Consider the following 23,166-nt stretch of genomic DNA (forward strand, 5'->3'; position numbering starts at 1 on the left):
AGCTCTGTTCGGGCCTGTGGCTAAGCCTAGCTGTTGTTTTGCTAAGTCAGATGTTTACTACATACAGATCTATATGCAATTCACCACAAAGACGTCTCCCATCTGTTGATATCGTGTCTGATCTTAATGCAAAATCGATCCAGGCAACCGTCAGTAGCTTCTTTAGATCAGACGTTAGCTTGTGTGCAGAGTTTAGTTACCCAGCAAATGTGATCGTGTTGTAATCATTTAATAGCAAACTATTCATAGCTCTTCGTTAGAATCATGCAGCGGGTTGTATTTATTTCATGTAAACAGTCCTCCTCTCCCCAAACGAACATGATTAAATAGTGCCGTCGTTTGATCTGATGTTTGTGGGCCACAAAACACCAGATTTTAAAAAGTACTCATACACGGGATGGTGTTATATTGGCATGCACATGGACCCGGATCTTACCTATATCAGCTATATCAATGCAATCCTCAAAACATCACTTTATTTACAAAGAAACATTGTCAGAATTAGGGGGGAGGGTTGTACCCCCAAAATACCAAGAGTCGTGCCTATGCTTGTATTTGTAGTAGGGTTGATTACTGTAGGATCTACTTCAAAGATCAGCAAATCAGATGCAATTCATGCAGAATGTTGTAGTAAGAATTCTGATCATAACCCACTAAAATGGAGCACATTACACCAGCTTTAAAATGTCTCCACTGTCCTCCAGTTAACTACAATATTATATTAAAAGTACTTCTACAACGCTGCAAGTTACTGAACAGAATCAGAATCACAAATTCTTTATTTATCCTGGGGGAGAAATTCAGTCTTTCAAGTTGCTCCTATACACAATAATTAAGAATATGAAATAATATTAATAGAAGAATTAATTAATAAGATATGAATACAAATACAATGAAAGTCATGATAATAAAAGTACAGAAGACAGAATAAGCTATGTAGGAAATAAATGGTTGAAGTCCCCGGAGATCAGGAAGAGGTCAATCTGGTGGTCTGTCTGGAGTCTGACTATGGCAGCTTTGACCTAGTATACATTTATGACATGTTTGAAATCAACCAAACAGGAATCTTAGACCTGTTGACTCAGGCCAGAGTCCTGACTGAACATAGAGCAGCAACTTTTATCTACTATGCTGCCAGTAAGCAGAACAAACTCTGTTTACAGATTAGCTCCAAACTTTTGAATCCAATCAAAAACATTTCTGTTTTCACGTGCCTTTGAATTTCTACAAACTGTACTCAAATTTTTTACTGCTGTTCCATTTGCTTCAATTAAACTGCACAAGTCATCATGTGAATCAAAACTCTTTGAATTGTCTCTTTAAAAAATTATGCTTTTTTAAAAAAAAAATTGTATGCTCTCTATATTTTATTTTGATTTTATATATCTTAATCATCAGTTTGTTTTAACATGTTGTTTTTATCTTCCCTTGGATATTTAATATTTTCTGTTAGGCACATTAAGTTGTCTTTGAGTGACATGCTTTACGAATGGACTGAAATTCTTTTGATTTATAATCTCACAGCCATGAGGTAATGCTCTGCTTGTTGGCACTCATGGGGCTATCATGTCACTTTCCCCTTTTATTAATATGAGTGATAATACACTATTACCTTCATAGTAATTCTACTATAATAAGGCCAATGCATGGCATGTTCTGAGACAAAATCCATAACCCTGCTGTAAGAATCTTCTGTCTGATTCTTAATTTAAGAGATTAACAGTATGCAGATATTAATGGGCATCTGTTGACTTATGGTCGTGATCTGATGTTTTTTTCTACTATTCCCTGAACAATGGTGGAGTCAATAACCTGTCAGAGAAAAAATACTTGTTGTCAGTGGGTAAAACTAAGACTGAAGAAGACAGATATTTAAACACACGTGACTCTCATGCATGATTGAAAATCTAGCAAGCATTCTGATGTTTTAATAATCGGCTTATTCTCTTGTTATAACGGGGATATTTCTACACTAACCTTATAACTGTGAAATGAGCTTACTTTTAATGATTAATTGTTTACTTATTTATCCAAAGATAAATGTCTTTCTTATTATAGCATTATAGATATATTTTGTTGTTTTTTTATTCTTTATTTTTGTTATTGGACAGCAGTTTGTTATACAGAGCATTGACATATAAAAGAGAGAATAATGTTCATTTCCTCTGCAGTCCTCCGTTTTTAAAGATTGTTAGAACTAAGTACAAACTGGGGGAGACAATAAAAATATCTATTTTTATATAGCTTTATATTTTTCCTATTGTACATTTCAAACAGTGTACTTTTCATAGTTATATGTTTAATTCTATTGTTTATTTTATTATAGTTAATACTTAATTCTACTTTAGTCTTATTTCTTTTTAGGCATCTCGAGGACTGCTCCTACAGAATTTCATTGTTACACAGTACAATGACAATAAATATATCTATATCTATATGTATACATTAGAGTGAGCCAGAAGCATTTCAGGGGGAGATAAGTGACAGAAAATCACACAAAAAAACATTCAATTTGCTAAGACAAGACAGCATTTCCAGGCCCTTGAGTGGTAGCATCCACAAAATCTGTCTGTAGGGGTTTTATATAGTTAGTCCACTTGGTCCAGAGTTTAATACATCCTTCTGAAGTCGTAAACAGAAAGTAATCATTTCCATAACTTAAATATAATTTGCTATATTACTCCACTCCTGTATTGTGGGAGGTTCAGGAAGCAACCAGCGCCTCGTAATGTTTTTTTTACAAGCACAACTCAAAATGCCACACATGTTTATCAACAGGCCTTGCCTGGAAACCTACATCTCCTAAAAACAATGCAGTAAATTGTAGGGACAGGTCAATATGAAATATGTTTTTTAATATTCTATTGAACTCTATTCAGGAGGGTCTTAACACTGGACATTACCAGAATATATGCCAGTGGTCTGCTTCCTGAAATCCACACAGCCTCCAACACTTTGAATCCCCTCCTGTAAAATGAGATGATATGTTTTTTAATTTTATACATCAAAAGTGGAGCTCATATTGCATATGACAGGATTTATTATTCCTGACTATAGCAAGCAGAAAACAGCTTTTATCCAGGTCTGAATATCTTTTAGAGGCAGTAATAATCATGCCCCAAACATCTTCACATTACCCATAAAAAATATGTTAAGATAAACACATGTACTGCTCTGAGTCTGAAGGAGTCCACATTTTGGATCCCTGTGTCTCTTTTTCTCTGAACCAGTGTGTTAAGTATCCTGAATGCTATTGTTTCCACAGGTCACTTCACCTCTGCAGAGGACCTCAATCTGCTCATAGCTAAAAACACACGCCTGGAGATCTATGTGGTCACAGCAGAGGGGCTGAGGCCCGTCAAGGAAGTTGGCATGTATGGAAAGATTGCTGTCATGGAGCTGTTTAGGCCTAAGGTAAGTGTTTGTGTTCGTGGGTGTGTGTGCGTGTGATGGTAACATAGAGTTAAAGTCTCTGATGTAGTTTTTTTATAATGTAGGACACAGTCTTGACTTTTGATTCATCCAGAATCTAAAATATAAAGATAAGATTAGGGGTTAAACTGTGATCTGTTTTGTTGGGGAGCTCTGTGATTTGAGGGTTATCATGAGTGCACATGTTTGTGTGAATGGATTAACATCTGACTTATTCCAATCATCAAACTCTAAACAAAATATAACAAGGTGAGACAATCCTCTGCTCTCCAAGTTCAGCGTTGTTTGAAAAGAAGACGGTCGTCCTTGTCGAAGAGTTACTGCTGTTTCTTTAAGTCTGATCGTAACAATCTAAATCCATTGGCATCTTTTTATCTATAAAGCTCTCTTAGGAAAATTACCACCATACCCTGCTGAACTTCTTAATTCCCCAGACCGTTTATATCAGACTCGCACCTCAAACCAGCTGCTTCTGCATGTTCCTCAGGTTCCTTCAGAACTGGGAAAGACTGCTTTTTTTTTCTCCTCTGCTCCTGACTCGTGGAATAAGTTGCAGCAGCGTCTTGAACTTAATGCACTTTTACCTTTTGGACAATTTAGAAACTTAATTTTCAACCTTTCAACCGTGCTTTGTAACTGTTTTAGCTAGGTTTACCTGTATATCTTTATTGTATCATTTTAATTAACAGTCCCTTCCTATTTTAGTGCTTTTATAGGCCATCCCATAAACTTCCTTTTATTTGTATTATTTGATTTGATTTGATCTTTTAATTGTCTTTATCTCCAAATCACAAATTATCCTATTTGATGACTTTGATACTCTTGATGCCTTGTTGTTTGTTTTGCAAGTTAACCATTTCCACTGAAAGAAAGTGAGACTTAATACAATCATGAAGTTTAAACGGCTTAACCTCCAGGCAAACTCATTTCTAAGAGCCGTTTTTCCATTATAACAGTCAGTTTAAGTTGCAGGACAGTCGCACCAAATGGACAGAAGGCTCAGAATTTGAGTTTTCTTGTAAACTCATGGAGAAACACGAGGCTATAGAGTTATTGAGAATCAAAGCAGTGAAGTTGATGTCAGTTTATGTGTCACCAGAAAGTCTTGAATCAGTATTTGGTGATTCATGGTTAATTCTTATGTTTTTTAGTTTGTATAAAATGTCTATACAGAATTTAATTAAAAGAAGTCTTTCTTGCGATCGTCATCAACAGAAGGTCTTTTAAGGTGGATGAGTCTGAAGGCTGAATAGACTATAGAATCTTAAAAAGCCTCATGTCTGATCAGTTCAGCTGCTTTCATAGAGAGCCAGTTTCCTTGAATTGAAAGAGTTATTCTTGGTCTTGTTGACTTTGGTGTCTCTTGTCATTTGTTCAGGGTGAGAGCAAAGACCTGCTGTTCATCCTCACATCCAAATACAACGCCTGCATCCTGGAGTACAAACAGAATGGAGACAGCATTGACATCATCACCCGTGCGCACGGCAATGTCCAGGTTAGTGAGACAAAAAGTGTCACTTCATTGTTGAATCTACCAGGCAAATAAAAGTTCAGTATGGAGTGGTTTGTTTTATGTCATAACTGACTTAAGCTCTTCACATTAGCCTTGTTGCACTATTTAAAACCTCTTTAATCAAACTTTAGACTGCTGGAAAATTTCTCAACATGCATTTATGACAAATGTCAATGAAATATGCTGTGATTAAAGATTGCGAGAAAAATGTATGTGACATTGTTATGTAACAGTATGTGTTTTTGAATTATTTATGTAAAAACCAAGGTTGTGGAATCTCATTTCAAAGTATAAAACCTGATGACATCAAAGAAGCTGTACTGTATTCAGCAGCAGTCAGAGAACAAACACTCTTTTGCAGGATCGTATCGGGCGTCCATCAGAGACCGGTATTATTGGCATCGTGGACCCAGAATGTCGTATGATTGGTCTGCGGCTGTATGACGGCCTGTTCAAAGTGATCCCATTGGACAGAGACAACCGGGAGTTGAAAGCCTTCAACATCAGACTGGAGGAGCTGCAGGTCATCGATGTTCACTTCCTGTATGGCTGCCAGGCCCCGACTGTCTGCTTTATCTACCAGGTACCACAGGAGGGATGGGGTCTGGATTTGAGTGTGTGTGTGTGCGTGCATGTGTGTGTGCAAGTTTTTTAAGTGTAATAAAAAGCTGGGTGAAAGTAAAATATTTGATTCTTGTTTTGCAGCAATTAAATAAGAACTTGGTGACCTTGTTAATGGCTTTCATGTAAACAACCAAACATTATGTACATCTCAGCTTTGACTGTGTGTATCTTCTAGCTCTGACAAACTTGTTAGTGCATTCTCCTCCTTCTAAAATAATGACCACACCAATATGGGTTTAGTTCACATCTTGGAGTTCTGCTGCAAACACGTGATCAATGAAATAGTTGGCGTGCAAGAAATTACCAAAAGTGAGACCCATCCTTAGAAGAACAGCTACGTGGATTTACGTATTAGAGGTCTCAAACTCTACAGAGGATCTGTAACTAGAAATGCATTTCCAACCTGATGCCATTTTGATAAATCTAACATCTATGGTGTTTCATAGGACCCCCAGGGACGCCATGTGAAGACATACGAGGTTTCTCTGAGGGAGAAGGAGTTCAACAAGGGTCCCTGGAAACAGGAGAATGTGGAAGCAGAGGCATCGATGGTCATCCCAGGTAACATGAGCTTAAAGAGTTTAAATTGCAAAAATGATAAATCACTGAATCAAAGGAACACAAAGCATGAGAATTTATATATTTTTTGAATTATTGCTAAACTTAAATATTCTGAAGAAAGACCTGTTAGAAAAGGAGTGCAGGGGGCGCTGGTGGCCTTGTGGTTTCAGCGGACGTCCCATATACAGAGGGTATAGTCTTTGTCTCAGCTGTTGCAGGTTCGACTTCTAGGCTGTTTTTGAAACGGCCTGCTACATACTACTAGTAGGTACTGCCTGCTACATACTGCGTTTGAATTTAGTATGCAGTATGACTGTTCTGTTGGGTCTGTACTGTAGTATGCTGGGCCAGATGTCACTGGATTTCTGGTTTCAGAAAGCAGAAGTAAACAACGGCCAAACTGATAGAGAAAATGCTTCTTTAGCATCTCATATGATTCAAAAAGTTCAATCATTTTCACAGCACCTAAAACCTGAGTTCCCCCCTCAAAAAAAGAAAAGAAAAGAAAAAGCGGAAGGAGCGCTGTAGATGATGGGAAAGAGTATGCGAGGGAGACTGGTCAGATGCATACTGAGACATTTTCTGAATCAATTTCACATACTACGTACTACATACTGAATTTTGGCCAAATCAGTATGTACAGCTAGTATAGTAGGCGCTGGCGGTTTCGAAAACTTCCCACATTTCCTGTCTCTCTTCAGCTGTCCTATCCATTAAGGGCGAAAATGGCCAAAAATATAAAGAAAAGGAGTGCTGAACATTAGTTCGTCTGAAACTGATGAGTTGTATGTGGTGTTAAGTGGTAGGGCCACTTTTGTTGGTGGTTCTGAAACGTCAGCAGCTTCTTTGTTAGAAATGAACAATGAGAAATTAGTTCCGTTATTAAAAAACATTCATCCAAAGCCCCGCAGTCATCCCTTATCAGAGGCACTGTGATGAATCGTTGATGCTTTAGAACCCTCTGTCTTAATGGATTCACGGTACAGTTAGGGAGGCGTTGAAACAATAAGATGAGTTAATTGATGAATAGAAAATATATAAAGGATAAGAATGAGTTGTAGCCCAAATTGAATGTGTTCCTGTTAAAAACATGTAACCGTTCTGTGTCCACAATCACACAAATGCAGCACTGACTCTTTTTCCTGTGTGCTTGCACTTCAGTGCCTGAGCCATTTGGTGGAGCTATCATCATAGGACAAGAGTCCATCACCTACCACAATGGAGACAAATACTTGGCCATTGCACCACCGACTATCAAGGTAAAATATTTATTAGTGCTTCTAAAACTGTGCAGCTTTAGATAGATCTTCATTTTACAGTCCAGAGAAAGGACTTTTAAACATGAGTTGTGTTGAATTATATGCAGAATATGTCATATAATATACATATATATATAATGATTAGCGGTTATTAGTTTAACCCCTAATATAATATCATATGTCTTATAACACACAAACACTAACCTCAGGTTTATCATGAAATTCATGATTGTGATCAATTAATGTTTTGCAGTTTATAGGTGAAACAAATAACAGCTCTGTGTATGTTTCTGAGACACACCCGGTATTCATTTGGACGTTACTGTTTGCAGAGTTAATGTTGCGAGGGTCGAAGGAGCTCCGCTTAATGTTCTCAAGATAAAAGGGCATTTTAAAAGAAATGAGGTCCCACATGGATAACTCTTTGATAAAATGTAGTGAAATAAAAACGGTGTTAGTAAAACTGTCAACAGAATCTGTGTTTGGTGAATATATTCACATTCTGCCACGTTCAGGAGACCCTGAGGTCTACATGCTGGAGTTAATTTGTTATGAACCTCGTGATTAATGTTGAAAAAGCATTTAAAGGCGGATTTATAACAGCCGTGATGATGACTTTTGCTCCCAATACACCACTGCCTTTAGTGTTATCTTAACAAGATTAAGCTGTAGTCTGCACCGCTCTGCTCTTATTTAACAAAGCTGAAGACCCAGAGGAGCTCCTCAACAGCATCCTGCTTCTATAATTAGAGAATGTTCTCTCACTGTCCCGCTGCCTGTGGTACCGTGGCCTCATACACTCTAGAAAGAACATTTTAAATTGTTCAGAAGTCTTAGCCCTTAATTTTAGAGCTTCTTTTTTATATCTTCATGATAAAAAATGTATGTCCTCTGAAGTTATTAGAAATGCTGCTAACTTATCAGTCTGATGAGGTCAATATGGAAAAAGTGAATTCAACACAGGCTCCGTTTGCCTGATGTGTCCAGTTAGAACTTAATGTGCATTTCATCCGTTTTATATGTAGATAAACTTTATTACTCAACAGCACAGTGATCAACCTCCTGTTGATAATAATGTAAGAGAGTAATACTTGAGACTGTCCTAATTTAAGCATTAAGACACAATTAACTTGTGCTGCTGTGTATTACTGTTTAATGCACTTTCATACATTTCAGTGTTTTCAGTCACAGCGTCACAAACTGTTCAGAGGTTAACTTTTTAGTTTTAAAATTAGTGTTTCTTTGTCCAACTCTTGAACACATTTCTGGAACAGAAAAAAAATATTTAGAAGATCTTGTTGTTTTTTAGAGCGAGCTGTGACATATTTATTTTTCATTTTTATTTTTTCAGGCAGTATCATTGGCAGGAATTTATCTTTTTATAATTTATATTTCTGATCTTTTGATTGTTTTATTATTTTATCTGTTGTTGTTTTATTATTTTATCTTTTGTTGTTTTTATTCTTCCAACTGTGTTTTATTTCCTTTTATTTGTTTGCGGTCATAACCTTTTTATAGTCCTTCATATCTCTGTCACTTCCTCTTGCTCTTTTACTTTTATTCAGTGTCTTCCTCCCATTTTTCTTTTACAGTCTTTTAGATTTTTTTTTATTTATAAAGCACTTTGTAACCCTGTTTTGAAAAGTACCGTATAAATGAAGTTTATTTTTATTATGTTACTATTATTATTATTATGTTTGTGGTTCTGCTCACATTGACCTCGTGTTTGTACTTAGAGCACTGTTCTTTTTGTATAAGTTTGAAGTCATTGGGTCTCATAAAATATTATGAATTATTGATTTAAAGGCAACTACTGTGCTCCAAAAGTAGAAACTCTGTGGTGTTTCAACCAGAAAAAAAAAGGTTTAGAGATTCTTTATCATATCAGAAATATATAATGATGATAACACTGATCAGTATTCATGATTCAGTGAGCATCCTTCAGCAAAACATCAGAAACTTTGTGTTGACTCTTCTCTAGCTTCATCATAAAGTGGTGAATGACTGTTTGTTTGACAAAAGTACAAATTCAACACAAGTGAAGTTCAAATGCTCGGAGGTCTTCTGTTGTCTCTTCATGAGCTGCAGCTCATATCTGTGTCCTGCAGATTGTCTGCTCCGTTAAAAGCCCCTAACAGTCTGCAAGAGAATTTGTTGCACTCGTCTTGCAAACTGTCACGTCTCCGTTACAGTTCCTGCCAAACATTGCGGAGCAGATGTTTGAGGGAAGATGTAGTAGGACATCTGTTGCTGCTGTGAGACTAATGAAGCCTAATTCTAAATGAAGATGAAGTTTTTATGTTGGACATTTCTTCACACCTTCTGCTTAATTAGCATTCAGCTGAAACCCTCTGCACCCTTTTCAGCAGTGTCAAGAAATATAGAAGCATATCCTTTAATTCATGACAGCAGTTTGGCAGCTTATTAATAAAGTGTCACTCTAGAGCAAAGAAGGGCACAACTGAGACACCAGCCATTCTGCCTGGATCTAAGTCTTCTGAGAGTGTGAACTCAGAAGCCTTTTTTTGGACTGGTGCAAAGTGGGCCAGCAGACTGGTTTCACTTGTTCAATCTAACAAGCTAATTAGCTGCCTTTCACTGGAGAGGAAGTCTACAGGCTTGTGGAAAACAAAAGTAGACCCATTGCTTGACAAAAGATGTAAGCAATATCACAAGTGAGAGGATTGAGAAATACGTTTTGTAAAGGCTCAATCGAGTGAGAAATTGACTGTCTTGTACAGAAGACAATAACAATACCATCCTTTTGAAGGAAAGCTCAGTCACGCTGCGTGCTTTTAATGCAATTCCAATCATGACGCCAGCTTATCTTAGTTATAGCTGGGACGGAAGACTTTGGCTCTTCAGAAAGTCTAAAGCCCTTTAGATAATTTTGGTCGGGATGTGTCTTAAAAGTTTGTCTAACCTGGTCTGGTTAAGCTGATGTTGTTTGAGGCTGACACAAAGAGACTCACTTGTTTTAGTGAAATAACACGAGATACTTGTGCTCTCATGAAAAGGATCAGATCTCAATGATTAGGCTCTCCTCATTGTCAATCAATCAATCAATCAATCAATCAATCAATCAATCAATCAATCAGACTTTATTTATAAAGTGATTTTTATACAATGACATTGTAACACAAAGTGCTGTACATAAAAACAACTTAAAATAGAATAAATTAAGAAAAACATATAAAAAAGACCCCAATCCTAATCCCAACCCCAACCCCAGCCCCGACCCCAAACCAACCCCACAATCCTAAAGTTGGGAACACAATATATGCAATAATAATAATGAAAAAAATGAAAATAAAATAAAAATCAAACTCAGTTAAAAGCGAGACTAAAAAGGTTGGTCTTGAGTTTGCTTTAAAAAATGTTTGCTTTGTGCAGCCCTCAGATCTTCAGGTAGGGTGCTTCACAGGCGTGGAGCATGATAATAAAAAGCTGCCTCACCGTGAGTCTTTGTTCTTACTGTTGGTATCATTAAAAGTCCAATACCGAAGACCTGAGGGCTCATATGATAAAAGCAAATCTGATAAATAAGAAGGAGCAAGACCATTAAGATATTTAAATACCAATAAATGAATCTTAAAATCTATTCTAAAAGATAATCTGAGCCAATGCAGAGACTTTAAAATTTGCGTAATGTGGGCTCTCTTTCTGGTCTTTGTCAGCATTCTAGCAGCTGAGTTTTGGAGCAGCTGAAGCTGAAATATGTTCTTTTTGGGAAGACCAGAAAGAAGAGCGTTACAATAGTTAATTCTGCAAGTGATAAAAGCATGAACTAGTGTCTCTGCATTGGCTTGAGAGAGAAACTGACGCACTTTGGCAATGTTTGTCAGGTGTTAAAGAGCCTTTTTTGTTACCTGTCTAATATGTGGCTCAAAACTTAAATGGCTCAAATAATGCCCTCATATCAGTATTTATGCCCTAATGATAGGTTACGTAGTCTACCATACCGCCACACATGTCCCAGACATAAAGATACACAGGGAGCCAGTAAATGTCTGTGGTTTTCCTTCGTGTTGTGTCAAGTTAAGCCCACGGCACCACAGGGAGGCTTAACGGTTAGCTCTTGCACCCTGGAAACACCCCCTCCAAGCTAGCTCTCACCCGCCTCATGCCCACACACTCGAAAAGAAAAGAGAACATGGAGGGCGGAGTCTTAGGACAGGATGAGACCCCTGTGTTGGCTGGAGCTCGCCCCCTGCCGGGTTGTGTCATTGGCTTGCTGCACTTAGCACGTCTAAAAGTTCATCCCAATTCGTTGTGTATTGCATTTGTCCGTTTCCATCCACAAAGCTTAACTGTTTCACATGTTTTCACCTACATCATGTCAAAATCAGGCAGAAGCATACTGTCGTGAAATTTTCATAGTCTTATATATGTGTACGTAAGAATGTTTATCTATTGTATTCTTTCAGTCTAAGTGTCAAGTTTAGAGTAACTTGATTCCTATGTCATCTGTGACGGGCGAGATAGTGTCAGGGTAGTAGTCAAGGTCTCTCCCCCTGCTCCCGTCTTTATCTATGTGTTGTGGCCTACTTACAGTCTCCAGAACTAGAGCACAGGTCTTATTCCCACTTGTTGTGTTCCTATTGTCCAAACATGGTTATCTAACTTTAGTGTCGTCTTCAGGGGGAATAAATACCATGCCTAGGGTTTTGTCTGTCAGAACTGACTTGGCATTGCACTGCACTCTCCTGCCTGTGTACTGTTATGTTATTTCTCCTTGGCCAAGTTCTACATAAACTATTTCAACGTAAGCCGTCAGAGTCTCCTGAGTCTTCTGTGTCCAGTGTCCAGTTTGTTGCTGAATTCCATCACACATACTGTGGAGTAAAAACATCCTGTGTGATGTTGGTTTATTTGATGAGGCTCCTCAATTCAAAAACAAGTGACAAACACGGCACATTACTCGTTCTGGTGATAGTTTATTGATCCAAAAAATAATTATCCTCATCAAAATCCTTGCAAATCTGAATGAGTCGTGGCGTCTAAAGGTTTTTATAATAGGAGTTGTAAATAACAGCGTCTACAGTGTTTTCTCAGTTCGCTTCATTCCGTTAGTAATTGACTTTCAAACTGTATGAGTCAGAAAATGAAAGCTTGTGGACAGCATGGAGTTCTTCTCCTCATGCATGAGCCTTTGTGTTCCTCCTGTACTGTGCAGGATCCTGACAGTACGACAGGCAGACTTGTTTAATCTGTTCTTTTCTTGTCAGGCAGAATTTGAAGAGTCTGAAGCTGTGAGAGTCAGGATTAAGCTGTACGCTGGGGAATCTCCTCAGAGGATGTATTCATAATGAGAGCCAACAAAGCAAATATTATGAAGTCAGGTCTTGGTGGCTGTAATTAGACGTATATATTGAAGACTTTTTTTTCCTCCTGTATGATTTTACTTCATATCTAAATTATTTTTTTCCCCTGTGTTGCAGCAAAGCACCATCGTTTGTCACAACCGTGTGGACCCCAACGGCTCGCGCTACCTGCTGGGCGACATGGAGGGACGTCTGTTTATGCTGCTGCTGGAGAAAGAGGAGCTCATGGACGGCACAGTGGCTCTCAAAGACCTGCACGTGGAGCTTCTTGGAGAGGTCCTCTATTTATCTTCCTCTGTCTGTCTCTTTATCTCTACCTGTCCTCACTGTATTTATCCACCTGCCTTTCCTCTGGCGCCCGTGTCTCTCTGCCTGACTCGACCACCCTGCTGCTTGTTGATCTCCCTCCTGATGCTCGTCTCTGTCACCGCTCTCTTGTGTTACCATTGACTTTTTAATGGTTTACGGTCCTGACGAGAGCTAATGGATCACTCTGTACTTGTATAAAAGATGAGAAGAAATGATCCCACCTCTTTGTTGCATGCCTGCCAGCATGTCACTTGTCTCCCTCTTAAGTTGATTTAGACAATCACTGCATGTCAATAATGTGCTGGGAGCTAAATCTCATGGTAAAGACGCACAGCTTTTGGCTTGTGGCGCCTTCCTCTGATGACTTGCCAAGCAGTCTGGAGAGGTAAAATGCTTTCTTTTCAAGCCTGCTGAGCGATGCCGGAGCTTGAAACAATCAAGGAGAGAGTAGGACTGCTGAGCTAGAGACAGATTGCTTTTCAAATCAGTCTTAACTTTATTGTTTGGTGCAGTCTGCTTCACCAACAGGCAGCAGCAGCAGCAACTACAGCAACTCTACTTCCAATTGTCGCAGTAAAACCAGTCTTTACTGTGTAGTGGTGAAATGTTAGGGTGTAACACCACACCTACACTGATGAGGGGAATTAAAATCAACCCAAAGCTGTTAATGCTGCTCAGGGGAGAGGGGACTGAGCAGAGAGGAGGGGAATCACAGGAGCACCATGAGAGCAGCCTTCACAGACGTCTTTAATGACGGACAAATTAGGAGAAAGTGGTCTCTTCCAGTAAATCTACTTAAAACCACTTCATATTTTTCATATTGCGTCATATTACTTTAATTTATCAACTCAGGTTCTCCCACTCTACCTCTGCTGAATGATGGCAGCAGAAGGCTGAAAATAGAGCCTGACTCTTTCAACACAAACACCTATAAAACAAAGTATTAGGGCACTGTCATCACTCTCTCCTCCTCTGTGTGCTTCTCCCTCTCTCACTTCACTGTCATCAGCCTTAGTTATGAGTGGAATTTTTAATTTTAATTACTAATGATTTATGATCTACAGCCATAAAACTATAAAAATAGATGAAAAGTTCTGAAGTTAAATTTGAGAACAGTGGGACAGTTGTGCCGTCACTGTTCTTACTTCGTCTGTGTGTTGATAACTGTAGAGCTTCTCTCAGCAGTGACCTTTCTGTTAATGCTTTAAGATAATTGCAAAAGTTGGGTTATAGAAAGTGTATAATTATCGGTATTACGTTTTCTGCCAATTATTATTTCTGTTAATGATGCAGAGCACAAAAGGTCAAAGACAGATTCACCCTTTGAAATAATCACAGCTTCAAGTTATTAAGTATTGTATGATATTAGTTAGAGCTAATATTTTTGTTATTAAGGAAAAGAAAAACTAAACACTAGACAACTCTACCCTCTAATCTCTCTGATTAAATTATTACAGGTGATTCATTGATTCAGACATTTAGCACACACACAGTACCTCAGTATAAAATTGTCGTAAACAAACTACCCTTTTATCTGGATCCCTTTGTTATGATTATGCTTGATCAGATATATTAACTTCAACAGTGTTTTTCACAGACAGTTGTTGCTAACCACTGTTGCTGTCAGTTCTGATTTGATGTGATATAATAACAGGAATTTTCAAGTCAAAGCTAGAAAGCAAAAAAAAACCAAAACACTCTTCCTGCTGATCAACCTGTTTGGATTCAAAGCTATGACCCTGCTTCTGTAAGGCATGACAGTAAGGGATATTATTATTCTAACAATACTCTCATGCTAATTGATGTTGAGCTGGTTTATTATCAAGTTAACATAGTTTCAGTTACTAAAAACAAAAAACAGCAGAGAGTAATGGGGGTGTGATTAGTTTGGCAGCTATTTGGTAACAAATTAAAATATTGGACATATTTTTAATCTCATCATGATGACACTAAAATAAAAAAGAGTGGGCTCGCTAGGGAGCGTTCACATCTAAGCAACAGGCTAACAGTTTGTCAACAGTTTGTCAACACATTTTGGGCAGTTTCAGTCTCAACTTTTTGTTCCTTAGAGCTTCTCATTCAGCATTGCTTGAGTTAAAACATGTTAGTTGCAGCCTTCCTGTGGATGTGGCAGAGATTAATATGTGTTTTTGTCTCTCTCTCTTTCATGGCAGACCTCCATTGCTGAGTGTTTGACCTACTTGGATAATGGTGTGGTCTTTGTTGGCTCCAGACTTGGCGACTCCCAGTTGGTCAAGGTAAGGAGGAAAAGACAGTTTCACACCTCCTACCATTAATCTAGAGATATACTGCATATATTTTATCTTTAATCTTTAGTGCATTTAGTTCTTTTTAATTTTGAAAACTCAGAAAGTGTTCTCTGACTCCTCTGACTGTATGTCGGGGAATAATGTGTTGCAGAAAATATAGAGCCCTCTTTCAGGATGTGATATTGCATGTGGTTCTTCGACTTTACTGCATTATGCATCTTGAAGTTTTGTTGGGACAAATAATACATGTCTAAACTTTTAATGTTGATATATTTCTGACGTGAGTCTATATAAAATGTCACACATGTCACTTCTGTCACGTCAACCTCTACCTTTGATGTATTAAGTGGAGTTTGTTTGTGTCTCTGCAGCTCAGTGTGGACAGCAATGAACAGGGCTCATATGTGGCTGTGATGGAGACGTTCACCAACCTTGGGCCCATTGTGGACATGTGTGTGGTCGACCTGGAGAGACAAGGCCAAGGCCAGGTAACAACCAGACACTGCTTCCTTAGATATATTTATTGCTTAGACAGAGACACAACACAAGTGACACCACAGTTCCATTTTGAAAACTAGTCATCCAGATAGAGTGAAAGGTTTCTCGAGGTGTTAACCAGAGGCTGTAGACATGACATGGTAATTACCAAAAAAGCACTTTAACAGTCGACGGATCCACAGCACAACCTTTAGTGAGTCTCTGCTGTGTTTTCCTTTTTATCTTCCACTTTGTCACAGCCTTCAGGGAATCTGGGTTCCTACCACTGATGTAGCCAAGTTCTTCTGTCATGTTAACAATGTTTTTGTCAGCAGAATTAAAGCTGCAACATACTACAGTACAAACCTGCCACTGGCCAGAATAGCGGGGTGCAATGTATTCAGGAGATTCTTGCTGACATCAGAAACACAGCGTTTTGTGCCTTTTTATGTGCAGTCTGGGTGTTCTGCTTTAGTCTAGTATCTTCTCTTGTTGCCAGTGCTCCCTATATCTTTGAGTGCGTCTCTAGTACATAAACCTCAGCTGACTTCCTTCTTCATAGGCAAAAAGGCGGAACGCTGTTTATGGTATTTCCCTTTAATAGTTTCCAGACAGTCTTAAAACAAACTATGAAGACTCTGTCTCACTCTGTGTTCCTCTCATTTGCATATTTCCTGACAGTCCATCATTTTTAACACTTGTGTGAGGTGAAGTTATTTTCATTAAGCTGTTGTCAGTTTGTACACCAAATATAACGCATTACATCAAGTTCAAAAGGAAACTGAGACACAGTGAATGGAATGTATTTTTCTGTGTATAATATATATCAAAAAGACATTTCCAACGACTGTCATTGGTTTGATTCTATCCATTTTTTTCCATCTGCTTATACAAGATGGGGTAGTGGGGTCAGCGGTCTAAGCAAATCGACCCAGACATCTCTCTCCCCTGTAACGCACTTCCAATTTATGTTCCTAAATTATCTAGTGGACAACATCAGTAAAGCAACAATAACAACTTTGATTGAATGATGAAAAAATATTTCACATTGTCTGTTTTTGCACCTAATAATCGATCGATCGATCGATCGATCAATCAATCAATCAATCAATCAATCAATCAATCAATCAATCAATCAATCAATCAATCAATCAATCAATCAATCAATCAATCAATCAATCAATCAATCAATCAATCAATCAATCAATCAATCAATCAATCAGACTTTAATTATAAAGCACTTTTCATACATTGACATTGTAACACAAAGTGCTGTACATAAAAACAACTTAAAATAGAATACATTTAAAAAAAAGAAAAGATATATATAGAAATGAAAATACCCCCCCATCCTAATCCCAACCCCAGCCCCGACATCAAACAGACCCCACATCCTAAGGTTAATAACATAATACACTCAGCAATAATAATAATAATAATAATAATAATAATAATAATAATAATAATAATAATAACAACAAAGAAAATAGAATAAATAAATAAATGAAAAATAAAAAACGGTTGCTAAACAAACTGAGGAAACGCTCTCATGATATTTTTAGGTAAAATAAGATGTTAAAACTCAACACAGGAAATTAAACTCACCAAAATAAAATACATTTCTAAGATGATACAACACTAAAATATTAAACCATTAAAAAAAAATAAGATGCTAGACTTAAAATACATAAATTAATAAATACATTAAATAGAATAAATTAAATAGAAAGTGACGAAAAGTTGAACTAGATAATAAATAAATAAAGTAAGGTGAAATAAAACTGTTATAAGAATAAAACTCAGTTAAAAGTGAGACTAAAAAGGTTGGTCTTGAGTTTGCTTTCAAAATATTTAATAATGAAGAGTATCATTCATTTGATCAGTATTGATACATCAAATCTGTGGTGTTATCTGTATTTAAGTTAGTATCTAGTATTTAAAATAAAATCTCCTGATACCAATCTCAACGTATTTGACAAAAGTGTTTTTTGATTCCATCATTTGTCCTCCTTTGTGTGAAACCAGCGAGGCAGAGGAAGATGAAACAGTAAAGTAATGAGAGACATGGAGTACAGAAGGTTTTGTTGGCAGATTTTGACACCAGGCCTCGGGGTACTTGGATGGGGATCCAAAGGCAGCGGTCCACTCGAGCTGTGAGCCACAGCCTGGGTCCAGACCAGCACACAATCAGCCTCTGACAGCATTCAGCCACACACTCCAGCTCATTTCAGTCTGCTGAGTCCCAGACCTAAATACAATAACAATCGAGCAAATAATGAGCCATTTGCTAAAAATCCACAGAGAATTTGGCCTGGTTAATTAGTGCGGATGAATTCCAAGACATTTAACACCCCAGGGAATTGATGCAGGAGCTAAAGGACAGAATGCATCCAGAAAATATGACGGCACAGTTTGCAGTCACATTATCACATTCACAGATGTGCAACTGAAAACCATGTTGGGATTTCTGGCTGATAAAACCTGCATAAATAAAAGATACTGAAATAAAATATAGAATGTGCTAGTGTCAGGATGCAGACAGTCCCCCTGGGAGTGTTACTGAGAATGTGAGGGCATCTGAGAACAAGTGCAGGGGAGTTAGGTGAGTTGCCAGGTTTACAATGGTTATTTCCATTAGGATGAAGCTTTTTGGTGGCAGGTGTTAGAGGCTGAGATTATACGCTCTCTGGTATTAATCCTGTTAGTGAACCATGACTGGATGAATGAATAACATTCTGATGCTCTCCAGTCAGAGTGCACAGACACCAGAGTTATTTACCTTCAGGGCGTCGGATGTTAACACTGATGCCATGTTTGAACTGGCAATCTAAGGGAGGCTTGACTATAAGCTGATACGGCTGCACAAATCCTGCATTACTACCACTGTCAATGCTGCTGCCATGACCCTGACTCCTGCCATGACTTCTTGCATAACTTGGACTCTGGGTGACATTTACAACTGCCTGAACTGGGACCACTGTGAGCTTTAATGAGTGATAGTACTTACACCCTAGAGGTCCACAATTACTGCTACTATTACTACAACTAATGACTTAAACAAAGAGCTGCCACGATTAATCACGCAGGGGATAATTAAATAGACACTTTTTTACTCTGATTTGCCATTTATGATAGCTTCTAGAGGGACTCTACTGATCCCAGAACTCAAACCTTTCAATGCAAGTAAGGTATAATGTGAAAAGTAGTTCAGTTGTGAGATTTCATAGAGTCTCTGGAGTGCTGTAAAATCTGATTTTCTTCAGGCACCAGCCCAGTCATTTGAAATAGTTTGTGGTTGCTTGAATTGCAAACCAGCTATATTTCCAGCAGCAAAAAATGCCACTCTGAAGTACGAACACTGTGGGTGTTTTGAAAGAGAGTAAAACAAAAAATGTTTGGGTGCTGACTGAGATGTTCAGCAGCTTTTATTAAAGCCAAGTGTACAGCTCATGTAATGATGCAGAGCGAGGTTGAGGTTGAGGCTTCTCTCCTGCGTGGTACTCATGAGAACTTCTTGCCCAGCTCTCAGAGAAGTGAATTCAGTTTTTTTGAGCCAATGAAGTTGATGTATGATGAAGCACTCACTGCCTCAGTTAAACCTGTTTACCATCAACTCTGATCGGAAATTTACTTAAAACTCTGGAAAAACATCCTTTTTTATCATAGATACCAAACATTCCACTGTCCCAGCTTCTAGTGTGGGAAGATTAACATTGTTGAAGTCAGGAAGAGGGATCCAATGTTTTAAAGATACAGTGTGTAGAAAAGAGAATATTAGCTATATCTAGTGGTCAGATTCTAGATTAAAACGCTCATCTGATCACCCCTCCTGATGAATTTAATTTATTATATGATGGTCCCTTGAGATGCAGAATCTCATTTTCAAGAGGGTCCCAACAAAATACAAAATAAATAAATACATACATGCAAAACAGTAAATCTTAACTAACACAATTACACAAATAAAGACAGCTCTCCCTCTCCCTCTCCACAACCAGCACATAGCTGTTAAGCAAGATCTTGATAAGGAACAATATAAACAATAGGAAAAGCTGCATAAAGCACATTAACATACACTACCAGTCACAATTTTGGGCACACCTTCTCATTCAATGATTTTAATTTATTTTAATTATTTTTGACATTGTAGATTAATACTGAAGACATCAAAACTATGAAATAATCTGGTTTTGCCATAATCTGGATTACAACAGTAGTCAAATAGGGCTATCCATTGCTTGCTAACCCTACCTCTGAACGACACAACTGATGGTCTCAAACACATTAAGAAGGCAAGTCATTCTACAAATGAACTCTTGACAAGGCTCATGTTAATTAGAAACCATTCCAGGAGACCACTTCATGAAGCAGACTGAGAGAATACCAAGAGTGGGCAAAGCTGTCATGAAGGAAAAAGGGGGCTACTTTACAGAATCTAAAATAAAAAACAGATTCTGGTTTGTTTAACACTTTTTTGTTTATTAAATAATTCCATATATATTCTTTCATAGTTTTGATGTTTTCAGTATTAATCTACAGTGTTTCAAATAATTAAAATAAATATAAACCCTTGAGTGAGAAGGTGTGTCAAAACTTTTGACTTGTAGTATATTAGCAAAGTCAGAAACAACTTTTTTTTAAAAAGTGGATACATTTGACTTAAAGCAGCGGAAAAAGGGGATGGACTTAGGAAAGAGGGGAACATTATTCCAATCTGATTGAGTTGTTGGTGAAGTTCCAGTAATAGAGTATCTATCAGTCATCTTGTTTGACATCAACATTTCCTCTATTTTGACTTCTCTATAATATGAACACTTCCGTCTAAATTAGGAGGATATGAATGAACTGCTTTGATAGAAACATGTTTGAGGAAAGCTTGTATTCCAATGTTCTGGTTCGACCCATGTTCTGTCTGTTATAATGGAGGAGGCAGGCTTTGAGACCTATACCACACGCAGTCACCAGGAGGAGCTCTAAATGTTCTGGCTACCTGTTGTTCTGTCCATGGTGTTATGCTTTCTCTGGTTACAGCCTTTAGTTTTAGTAACAGTTAAACTGCTTGTCTTCTTTTTCTTATTCTAAGTTTGGCTTTGCTCAGTGTAATTAAAAGCTGACTGATTGTCTGACTGCCTGTGATGTCATGATCAGGGTTATAAAACATTACCCATGTCATCTAAAAGTGGAGGGTTTGAATTTGTTTAAGAAAACTAGTGAAAGTATCAGGAACAGCTACATGTCTGTGCTGTTAATGAGGGAAATCAAATCCAACCTCTCATTGGCTTGTGTCTTTGTCTTTTTCCTGTCTCCAGCTGGTGACATGCTCAGGTGCATTCAAGGAGGGCTCTCTTCGGATCATCCGCAATGGCATTGGAATTCACGAGCATGCCAGCATTGACCTCCCAGGAATCAAAGGTTTGTGTGCACTGTCTACATATGTCTGTGTCTCTTCCACTGCACTGTCTCAAGTGTTGACTTTATCTGGACTTTAATCCTTTACCGGCTAGACAGTGATACCACTTAAACCTGCACATCTGTCTGCATCTGCCTCACCTTGCCAAGACGGCAGCTGTTGCTGGTCTCTGCTCAGCATGAGAGTCTGGGCAGATGGCTTGGATGTCATAGGTCTTGGCTCGGTACCTTCAAAAGAACGAGAGGATTGCCAATTTGGGAACATTTGTTTTCATTAAGTAAACCGACAGGCACTGAAGTGTCTGCAATAGTGAACTGTCAAGTTGAAGAATGCCATCAGCTGTAATGATGGCAGACAACTCTTAATCTGGGAAAATGAGGTTCCTCTCCAAAGACTTCTCTGAGGCTTAAATGAGACACACGGGCCAGGTCCAGGTCTGCTCACACTTGTTAAGCTTCAGCTGTTTATTGACCGTCCCTGCCCCAAAAGTCTCAGCTGCTGCCTCTTGCCCCTGGCCTCTTCATGAGAGGTAATTATTCACTCAGCCAATCAATTGCCTTCTGAGAGGGATCAGGAACCTGTACGTCCCACAGCATGTTAACATTTGATAAATGGTATAGTTAAAAATCAGCTGGAACACCGTCTGGATGTTGTGTTTCTCGCTCTGCTGGATGTTGCACTAAGTAATTTTTACTTCTCCTCCCTTATAGGTTTGTGGCCACTCCGCTCTGAGGCTGGCAGAGAGACAGATGACATGCTGGTGCTGTCTTTCGTGGGTCAAACACGGTGAGTGCAGTCTGCAAGATAAGTGTAGAGTCGTTTCTGACTGCTTTTTATCTTATCTTAAGAGTGTGTCTTTCCCCAGAGTGTTGATGCTGAGCGGAGAGGAAGTTGAGGAGACTGAACTTCCCGGCTTTGTGGACAACCAGCAGACATTTTACTGCGGCAATGTGGCACACCAACAACTCATCCAGGTTTGTGTTTTCACACATGCATGCACTTATGTTATATGTATCGAGCATGTGTGCTGTTAGAACATTGATATTCGTTTGAAGTTTGGCCCCGCTCTCTTTGAATTAGCTGACTTTGTAGAACCCAAGCTCAAAGAAGAAACGGCATCTAATTTCACAAATTCAAATTTAATTAGAGAAATTAATAATTCAAATGTGACCTTTCCCCATTTAATACGATAGACTTTGCAGGAAGTGAGTCATACATGATTGAAAGGGGCAGCTGTGAATAGGAAGGGTGCAAAAGGACCTCATGTATTTTACACTTGGTGGAGATGAATATTGCACTTCATTTAAATTCAAGTTTAAGCCTGCCTTTTATGCAACCAGGATGAAGCCTGCTGGGAATTCTGCCAACTGTTAGACTCTGTACCATAAATCTTTAGGTTGTTATGACAACGATGCTTGTGTTTAAAGGCTGGAACATTTTATTAAGTCTCATACCTTTCAGAGTTGGTTCGCTGAATGCATTTTTATATTTCATCCTATCTCACTGTTGTTTTTACACAACTCTTGCTTTATGGCCTGAGAAAAAGTCACTTAAAGTCATAAAAGTTGCACTTAAATCTGCACTGAAGGCCCCAGCTGTTGACATGTTTGTTTTTTATATACTGACCTTCAGTGGTTTCATCAAGAAGACTTTGTTAGATGGATAAATAGACTGAATGGAACAGAAAGGCTTCTTGCATTTCAAGCAACATTGTCACATTTATTATCCTCAATATGCTTTAATCGCTTCCAAATTGTGCACACAACTAGACGTCTTACAGGAACAACGATTTAAATGACTTCATGCAACATGAAAGGGTTGTTCATTCTGTTTAACCCAATAACAGTGAATGCCCCCTGATTCTGCAGCAGCAAGCCTTATTTTGGCTCCTCTGTCTGTTACACTGTACACAGACAGTGTGCTGGAGCTATTACTGCTCTAATTAACCCTGCATGAAAAAATAAAGTAAAGTTTTTTAGCAAACAAG

General features: G+C 38.3%; 1 protein-coding gene across 1 annotated transcript in view; it reads left to right on the forward strand.

Annotated features, from left to right (window-relative positions):
- The window catches only part of ddb1 (damage-specific DNA binding protein 1), a 70,381-nt gene that overhangs the window by 283 nt on the left and 46,932 nt on the right, over nt 1-23,166 (forward strand). The window contains exons 2-12 of the mRNA XM_034679522.1: nt 3,266-3,414; nt 4,811-4,927; nt 5,307-5,528; nt 6,016-6,130; nt 7,292-7,389; nt 12,831-12,989; nt 15,197-15,280; nt 15,664-15,780; nt 21,079-21,181; nt 21,890-21,965; nt 22,045-22,153. Coding sequence (XP_034535413.1) covers nt 3,266-3,414; nt 4,811-4,927; nt 5,307-5,528; nt 6,016-6,130; nt 7,292-7,389; nt 12,831-12,989; nt 15,197-15,280; nt 15,664-15,780; nt 21,079-21,181; nt 21,890-21,965; nt 22,045-22,153 — 1,349 coding nt within the window. The remainder of the gene's footprint in view (nt 1-3,265; nt 3,415-4,810; nt 4,928-5,306; nt 5,529-6,015; nt 6,131-7,291; nt 7,390-12,830; nt 12,990-15,196; nt 15,281-15,663; nt 15,781-21,078; nt 21,182-21,889; nt 21,966-22,044; nt 22,154-23,166) is intronic.

The sequence above is a fragment of the Notolabrus celidotus genome, chromosome 3, assembly GCF_009762535.1.
Source record: "Notolabrus celidotus isolate fNotCel1 chromosome 3, fNotCel1.pri, whole genome shotgun sequence".
Classification (NCBI taxonomy): Eukaryota; Metazoa; Chordata; class Actinopteri; order Labriformes; family Labridae; genus Notolabrus; species Notolabrus celidotus.